Source organism: Salvelinus namaycush, chromosome 40, assembly GCF_016432855.1.
Source record: "Salvelinus namaycush isolate Seneca chromosome 40, SaNama_1.0, whole genome shotgun sequence".
Taxonomy (NCBI): Eukaryota; Metazoa; Chordata; class Actinopteri; order Salmoniformes; family Salmonidae; genus Salvelinus; species Salvelinus namaycush.
In genome coordinates this window covers 20,117,341-20,126,824 of record NC_052346.1, presented here as the reverse complement: position 1 = coordinate 20,126,824, position 9,484 = coordinate 20,117,341, and the positions used below count along the sequence as shown (strand labels likewise).

The 9,484-nt window shown below is 40.8% G+C and overlaps 1 protein-coding gene across 1 annotated transcript; it reads right to left on the bottom strand.

Annotated features, from left to right (window-relative positions):
• Nucleotides 1–2,843: 2,843 nt before the first annotated feature.
• LOC120033467 (oocyte zinc finger protein XlCOF7.1-like) lies at nt 2,844–8,961 on the bottom strand (the record flags this gene model as incomplete). Its single annotated transcript, XM_038979832.1, has 3 exons — nt 2,844–2,865; nt 7,169–7,679; nt 8,016–8,961. Coding segments are annotated over 3 exons (1,479 nt in total), but the record flags the coding sequence as incomplete, so codon positions are not given.
• Nucleotides 8,962–9,484: the final 523 nt, after the last annotated feature.

Genomic DNA, 9,484 nt, shown 5'->3' with positions numbered 1-9,484 from the left:
TTCAATTCACATCCCTACACAGTCTCATGGGCCTCATAGGGAGGAACATCTTCAGTCAGTGTTCCCTGCAATCAGTGGTGTAAAGTACTTAAGTACTACGTAAGTCGTTTTGGGGGGTATCTGTACTTTCCTTTTGATATTTTTGACAACTTCTACTTTTACTCCACTACATTCTTAAAGAAAATAATGTACTTTCTACTCCATACATTTTCCCTGACACCCAAATGTACTTGTTACATTTTGAATGATTAGCAGGACAGGAAAATTGTTCAGTTCACGCATCTGATCTGGCGGACTCACTAAACACAAATGCTTGGTTTGTAAATTATGGGTGTGATCTTAAATTCAATCTGGAGTGCCAGAGTGTGCTTGGGCGTTCGTAAATTCAGAGCGTTGTCAGATTGTCAGTTCGTATCGCTCTCGGAGCGTTCAGAGCCACACTGGACGCTCTGGCGGAGGAGTAGGGTTGATTCAAGCGTTCTGACCTCACAACGGCAGTCAAGCATCCAAGCTAACTGGTTAACATTGGCTAGCTTGCTAGCTACTTCCAGTACAAATGAGAGAACTCTGACCATTTCACTCGCCTTAGCAGAGCTGGTTAGGCTGTGTTCATGTTATCCAGAGCATTGGTGACTTTAAATGTGCTGCAGGCAACAATTTAATTACGCTTTTTTTTGCCGACGTTTACTGACACCGGCCGTATTCAAGGGGTGTTGAGCGTTCGTTTGTCATCAATTATTCTTCCCTCTGGCAGCCTCAGACCAGTGCTCTGAAATCGGAGTATATAGCCAGAGCGAATTTAGGAACGCAAACTATGTCTGAGTGTTGGAGTGTGCCCCTTGCATTTAAACTACAATAAAATCGTGCTGTCTGGTTTGCTTAATATAATGAATTTGAAATGATTTGTACTTTTGATACTTAAGTATATTTTAGCAATACCATGTACTTTTGATAATTATGTATATGTTAAACTAAATACTTTTAGACTTTTACTCAAGTAGTAATTTACTGGATAGCTTTCACTTTTACCTTGATAGGAAAGGACTCAAATATCTTTACTTTTATTCAAATATGACAATTGGGTATTTTTCCACCACTGCCTGCAATGCATCCAATGTTAATTCCTGAACTCCCAAAAACCTTTCAGCCGCACGTACAATTCATCTTTACAATCGGTATCCTTCAACTGGTAAACGACGTTATGAATCTCAACAGGCTGCGGGGCATCCACTGCCATAGCTTCCTCAGCACCAATCGCTCTTTCAACTATTTCCCGCGCCTCCCAGTAGGAGAACTACTGTACAGTTTCTTAATGTGGATGTTTCCTGATATAATAAAAATGGATACATGCCATTGGTCAGTTCCGGTGTTATGAAACTGATGGAGACTATTTGGTTAAAAAAAATAGAAGTATTTATTTAACTAGGCACATAGCATACATAACAGGTTATTAGGATAATTAAAGTGGCAGGTTAGGATCATTAAAGGGGCAGGTTAGGATAATTAAAGTGGCAGGCTAGGTGAATTAGCGTGGCAGGTTAGGAGACTGAGGTTAAGGTTTGGAAAAGGCTGAGGGTTAGGGATTTGTTTACCATGCAGGTTTGGAAAACTAACGTGTCAGGTTATGATAATTAAAATGGCGGTTAGGAGACTGAGATTAAGGTTAGGAAAAGGGTTATGGTTTAGCTACAATGCTACATTTGTCAACAGTTGTTGTCCCCAACGCAAAAGAAACGGCCACGGACCAATGGGGAGCATCAGTTGGTGTAAACTTGATATCATGAAACACCCGATATCAGAGAACGCCCCTAATTGCGGTCTGCAATTACACCGTTCTCGGATCAAGGGGGCAGGCTTCCAGTCTATAAGCATGCTTTCTACTGTGCTCAGAGGGCATTTTCCGTACTGCAGTTCAGCTGAAGCACGGCCCAATTCCCATTGATGGCCCCATAGCGAAGTTACATTAAAAAAAAAACATTTTTTATCATCAAGTTTGTTAACAAAACATTCATTGAATTATTCAAGTAATTGCCTTGGAGTCTGATTTTCCCCATCACTCACAGCCAAAGTTAACTATTTTAGAATCATGCTGTGAGGTGGGTGAGCTTATGCCACATGCAGATGCTGAAGGGAAAACACACCTCTTGATCTGCGTGTTTATAATGTAGGTTAAGGTGCAGCCTTGTCTCATAGACTAGATGTAACATAGTAAATATAAATCTGGGACTCTCAAAATAGTGTGAAATGTTACGTTTTTATGGTTACATAAGACAGATGGTTACTTAATAAATGGAACTTGGTGGTGCTGTACTGTAACAGCGAGCTGAGCCAGTTGAAAGTATTGTCACCAGGGATATATTGTTGGTAACTGTGTGTTCCTTTATTAGTTTTGTGTTTTTTATTCATTTATTTCTGGTACTCTCCTACCTGAGAGGCATGAGGCCTGTGTGGCGTTGCACTGTTAAAATCATCCCAGTGTGGAGATGAAACACCTGTGTGTTGCAAAGCCACATGCTCCGTCCTCTCTGCTCTACCTAGGTGTTATAATGTGGGTAATACAGATATAATACTAATAACGAGATAAAACACCTAGGTAGAGCAGTGGTTGTCTCTATTAGTATTACCAACATTAAAACACCTAGGTAGATCAGTGGTTGTCTCTGTATTAGTATTATCTCTGTTTTACCCACGTTAAAACACCTAGGTAGAGCGGTGGTTAACGTGGGTAAAACAGAGATAATACTAATACAGAGATAACCACTGATCTACCTAGGTGTTTTAATGTTAGTAATACTAATACAGAGATAACCATTGAACATGCATTTTCCATTATGTCATTGTGTTTACCATTTCAGAACCTTACATCTGTAGTTTGAAGCATATACAGGGCATTATATAAGAGCCCTTGACTTTTTCCACATTTTGTTAAGTTACAGACTTATTCGAAAATTGATTAAATGCATTTTTCCCCCTTATCAATATACACACTATACCCCATAATGACAAAGTGAAAACAGGTTTTTAGCAAATATATAAAAATGAACACATTTATTATTTAGACCCTTTGCTCAGACTCGAAATTAAGCTCAAGTGCATCCTGTTTCCATTGATCATCCTTGAGATGTTTCTACAAGTTGACTGGAATCCACCTGTGGTAAATTCAAATGATTGGACATGATTGGAAAAGGATCACACCTGTCTATATAAGGTCCCACGGTTGACAGTGCAAGTCAGAGCAAAAACCAAGCAATGAAATCAAAGAAATTGTCCGTCGAGCTTCGAGACAGGTTTGTGGCGAGGCACAGATCTGGGGAAGAAAACTAAAACATTTCTCAAATCTCTGTTGGCTGGGCTCCCCGCTTGTGCCGTCAAACTCCTGTCCCACGTTGGGTGCAAACCTTTTAAGGGCTCCCGAGTGCCGCAGTAGTCTAAGGCACTGCATCACTACAGCCCCTGTTCGAATCCAGGCTGAATCACATCCAGCCGTGATTGTGAGTCCCATAGGGAAGAGCACACTTAGCCCAGCATCGTCCGGGTTTGGCCGTCATTTTAAATAACTATTTGTTGTTAACTGAATTGACTAGATAAATAAAAATTAAAAAATTAAAAGTGGGATGCATTGCCAGCAAAGCCACGACACAACAAGACACTAAACAATACATTAATTGCGCTGAAACGGTGCCCACAAACTGTTAGGGCCTACATAAAGCTGTCCCAACAACATTGTCCCAACAACTTACCACTGCTACACCTGGCTATCAACAGAGCCTTGCCTGGCAGCGAAACAGTTCATTCAGCCTCATTTACTGCCTTTAAAAAAACATGACTGACTTGCTTAAACAAATGTAGTTTCTACTGACAAATGAGATGTACAAACTATGGCATAAGGGGACGACAAGCGGATAAAAGGCAATCTGTAATTTCGATTAAGACATTAATGAGCGAGCTAGGACGTACGTAGTCAATATAACTATTTGTTCAGCCCTTTTGAAATGTACAGCAACAGAATTCAGAACATGGGCTGTTCTTACAGTGTTCTCCCTGTATGCCAAGTCAAAACCGTAGGATAAATAAAGGGGCTGTCACGTTCCTGACCTTATTTCCTTTGTTTTGTCTTTGTTTAGTTGGTCAGGACGTGAGCTGGGTGGGCATTCTATGTTATGTGTTTCTATGTTGGGTTCATTGTTAGTAGCCTGATATGGTTCTCAATCAGGGGCAGGTGTTTTACGTTTCCTCTGATTGAGAACCATATTAAGGTAGGCTGTTCTCACTGTTTTGTTTGTGGGTGATTGTTCCTATGTCAGTGTTTGTGCCATACGGGACTGTTTTCGTTCGTTCGTTCGTGTGTTCTTTCCTGTTCGTGCGTTCTTGTTTTATGTTCTCAAGTACAGGTCTGTTCACGTCGTTTATTTGTTTTGTAGTTTGTTTAAGAGTTTTTCCGTCTTCGTCTTTCATTAATAAAACAAGTATGTATTCAAACCACGCTGCGTTTTGGTCCGATCCATGCTCCTCTTCAGACGAGGAGGAGGACGAGCGTGACAGGGGCATATAACTAGACAATGAAAACACTTACAATATTCAATGATTACATTTCTCAAAAACAGGTTATAGGCTACATGTGAACCACCAAGTCAGAACAGTGGGCAAAATTAAGAGGTGAAAATAGACCAAATTACAAGGGTGAGGCACATGGGCTACTAACATCTTACTACACAACATACACTTAGTATTACTTTCTTAGCTACAGTATACACATCTCCCTGGCATGTTACATCATTTATGCAGCAGGAGACAAGACATTTTTGGACTCACCTTGTTATGCTGTGCTCACTTGAACAGGAAGGTGGCACGGCAGTCCTTCATGGGCATATTTTATCATCAAACTTTGTCATCAAAGCCTGGCATTCTCTGGATTTATAGTGTGGCACAAATCAAGCTTCATTGACAGCATGGCCAATGTTGAATGTTTACAGTTTTAAACTAGGAAAAGAGCCCCTTAATCTTAGACTTGGGACCAGACAGCCACTCCACTGAATAGCAGGCTAATGATTGCTTTGCAATGCTTGCAGTTAGCCACTGATTCCTTCCAAACCACTCATTGTTGAATTTGCAATTTCCAACTTGTTGTGTAATGTTTGTCCAATGGCCGATGAGCACCGATACGTTTTATCTATAATTTCTCATTATTTCTCTTCATATGACAAAGATTAAAAAGGATTTGCCAGTAGATTTTCAACTTGATTCATGATGATGACTGCTAGCTCAGATTTTAAAAGTATGATGTTGACATGATCAGTCCAATCAAAGCGACTGTAGATATCACATGATTTGACGTTATTTTATCTGTGGACAATGACCTTGAGCCTTCTTGGATGGGCAATTCTAATGTAACTCTGGCAGCACCCAAGGGGCTTGAATTTTCAATTTCTACCCTTAGACTTGGCAGTGACGTATTGTCCCCATGAATGACAGAACACTGAGCCAATCACGGCGCAAAGCTCCGTATTTTCTGCGGGCTTCCTCCATCTCCACAGAAAGCACCTGCATTTTGAAGCTGCCTTACTCAACAAAACAAAAAAGAGACCATGTTTGTATGCAGCTTTATCAATAACTCAATTATATGTGGGGGCTTTTATATTTGTTTGCAAACAGATCATTTTATCCCCTCACATTATCGCTAAAACTGTGGGGCTCAAAACAGGTGGCTCACCTGCACTGAATGATGGGTCGCCACTGAACTTATCTAGAACACTGCAGTCCGTCTGGGTGTTTAACCTTCCCAAGTTCCCCCATGTCACCCTGCTCCTCCGTACATTCCACTGGCTTCCAGTCAAAGCTCACATCCACTACAAGACAATGGTGTTTACTTACGGTGCAGCAAGAAGAACAGCCCCATCTCTACCTTCAGGCTATGCTCAAACCCTATATCCCAACCCGAGCACTCAGTTCTGCCACCTCTGGTCTCATGGCCGTCCCACTGCTACAGGAGGTCAAGCTCCCTCTCAGCCCAGTCAAAGCACTTCTCTGTCCTGGCACCCCAATGGTGGCACCAGCTTCCCTCTGATGCTAGGACAGCAGAGTCCCTGCCCATCTGCCCGAAAAAGTCTGAAACCCTACGTCTTTAAAGAGTACCCCCCCCAAAATACAAATAATAATAATGTGACACTGACTAATTGAGGAGAAATCTATTTACTGTGATATGTGGTTGTCTCACCTGGCTATCTTAAGACGAATGTACTTAATGTGCTGGTGACATCACAGGGTCAGAGAGAACTACTGACTGTAGTCATACAAAAACACTCCAGGCACTCAGCCCGTAAGAACCATTCATACTGTCAGATCTAATATGAAGAACTGAATACAACCATAAGAACCATTCATACTGTCAGATCTAATATGAAGAACTGAATACAACCATAAGAACCATTCATACTGTCAGATCTAATATGAAGAACTGAATACTAAAGAGAAGAAGAGGTTGACCAGTACATATTCATGTAACTTTATTTTTCATTGGCAGATCAATAACGTTTTCTTCAATGCAGTTATCCAAACACATTCATGATCAGTAACTAAAATAACTAATCTAGTTTTAAAGACAATTAATAAACACATGTATTCATTTCATAAACTGTGTATCATTAAATAAAGTTGTAAAATAATCCCCCAAAACTAATGGTGAAAAGTGATCATCACACCATCTATATCTGATACATGTTAGGGGCGGAAGGTAGCCTAGTGGTTAGAGCGTTGGGCCAGTAACCAAAAGGTTGCTAGATCAAATCCCTGAGCTGACAAGGTAAAAATCTGTCGTTCTGCCTCTGAACAAGGAAGTTACCCCACTGCTCCTTGGCCATCATTGTAAATAAGAATTTGTTCTTAACCGACTTGCCTAGTTAAATAAAGGTTCAATAAAAAAATAAAGTGTATACTAGCTCCTTCCCACAGAATACTGCAGAGGGACAACCTGGTCTCAGAGCAAAACAGGAGAACAGGAGTAAGGCTTTTCTCCTGTATGTGTTCTCTGATTAACTTTTAGCTCATTTGATGTTTTAAAACATTTTCCACAGTCAGAGCAGGAGTATGGCTTCTCCCCTGTATTCGTTCATGTGTTTTTAATTGGGACAATTTAGAGAAACTAGTTCCACAGTCAGAGCAGTAATACGGCTTCTCTCCTGTGTGTGTTCTCTGATGAACTCTTAGCTCAGTTGATGTTTTGAAGCATTTTCCACAGTCAGAGCAGACATAAGGCTTCTCTCCTGTGTGTATAAGTTGGTGTGATTTTAAGGTGCCCAGATGAGAGAAACTCGCCCCACAGTCAGAGCAGAAGAAAGGCTTCTCTCCTGTGTGAGTCCTCTGATGAACTTTTAGCTGAGTTGATGTTTTAAAACATTTTACACAGTCAGAGCAGACGTAAGGCTTCTCTCCTGTGTGTGTTCTCTGATGAACTTTTAGCTCATTTGATGTTTTAAAACATTTTCCACAGCCAGAGCAGTAATAAGGCTTCTCTCCTGTGTGTGTTCTCTCATGAACTTTTAGATGAGTTGATGTTGTGAAGCATTTTTTACAGTCAGAGCAGACGTAAGGCTTCTCTCCTGTGTGTGTTCTCTGATGAACTTTTAGCTCATTTGATTTTTTAAAACATTTTCCACAGTCAGAGCAGGAGTAAGGCTTCCCCCCTGTATGTATACGTTCATGTGATTTTAAGTGGGAAAGTTGAGAGAAACTAGTTCCACAGTCAGGGCAGAAGAAAGGCTTCTCTCCTATGTGTGTTCTCTTATGAACCTTTAGCTGAGTTGATGTTTTAAAACATTGTCCACAGTCAGAGCAGTAATAAGGCTTCGCTCCTGTGTGTGTTCTCTGATGAACTTTTAGCTCAGTTGATGTTTTGAAGCATTTTCCACAGTCAGAGCAGGAATAAGGCTTCGCTCCTGTGTGTATACGTTGGTGTGTTTTTAAGGTGCCCAGATGACAGAAACTCGCCCCACAGTCAGAGCAGAAGAAAGGCTTCTCACCTGTATGTATTCGTTCATGTGTTTTTAAGTGGGAAAATTTAGAGAAACTAGTTCCACAGTCAGAGCAGTAATACGGCTTCTCTCCTGTGTGTGTTCTCTGATGAACTCTTAGCTCAGTTGATGTTTTGAAGCATTTTCCACAGTCAGAGCAGACGTAAGGCTTCTCTCCGGTGTGTATACGTTGGTGTGATTTTAAGGTGCCCAGATGAGAGAAACTCACCCCACAGTCAGAGCAGAAGAAAGGCTTCTCTCCTGTGTGTGTTCTCTGATGAACCTTTAGCTGAGTTGATGTTTTAAAACATTGTCCACAGTCAGAGCAGTAATAAGGCTTCTCTCCTGTGTGTGTTGTCTGATGAACTTTTAGCTCATTTGATGTTTTAAAACATTTTCCACAGTCAGAGCAGTAATAAGGCTTCTCTCCTGTGTGTGTTCTCTGATGAACTTTTAGATGAGTTGATGTTGTGAAGCATTTTCCACAGTCAGAGCAGACGTAAGGCTTCTCTCCTGTGTGTGTTCTCTGATGAACTTTTAGCTCATATAATGTTTTAAAACATTTTCCACAGTCAGAGCAGGAGTATGGCTTCTCCCCTGTATGTATACGTTCATGTGATTTTAAGTGGGAAAGTTGAGAGAAACTAGTTCCACAGTCAGGGCAGAAGAAAGGCTTCTCTCCTGTGTGTGTTGTCTGATGAACTTTTAGCTCATTTGATGTTTTAAAACATTTTCCACAGTCAGAGCAGTAAAAAGGCTTCTCTCCTGTGTGTGTTCTCTGATGAACTTTTAGATGAGTTGATGTTGTGAAGCATTTTCCACAGTCAGAGCAGACATAAGGCTTCTCTCCTGTGTGTGTTCTCTGATGAACTTTTAGGTCATATAATGTTTTAAAACATTTTCCACAGTCAGAGCAGGAGTATGGCTTCTCCCCTGTATGTATAAGTTCATGTGATTTTAAGTGGGAAAGTTGAGAGAAACTAGTTCCACAGTCAGGGCAGAAGAAAGGCTTCTCTCCTGTATGTATTTTTAGGTGTATTTTTAGCTTTGAAAGAAATGGGAAAATCTCTTCACAATGTGGGCAGTGATGAGACCTCTTAGCTCTCTGATCTTCCTGCTGTTGCTCTCTGGATGTAGAGAATGTCTCAACATGGTATCCTGTGTGAACATCAGAAGAACCAGTCAGTTGGTGTGATATACATGTTAATCAAATGTATTTTATGAAGCCCTTTTTACATCAGTAGTTGTCACAAAGTGCTTAACCTGTCTGGTACAAGTGGGACGCTAGCATCCCACCTCGACAACAGCCAGTGAAATTGCAGGGCGCCAAATTCAAAACAACAGAAATCCCATAATTAAAATTCCTCAAACATACAAGTATTTTACACCATTTTAAAGATAAACTTCTTGTAAATCCAGCCACAGTGTCCGATTTCAAATAGGCTTTACGGCAAAAGCACACCAAACGATTATGTTAG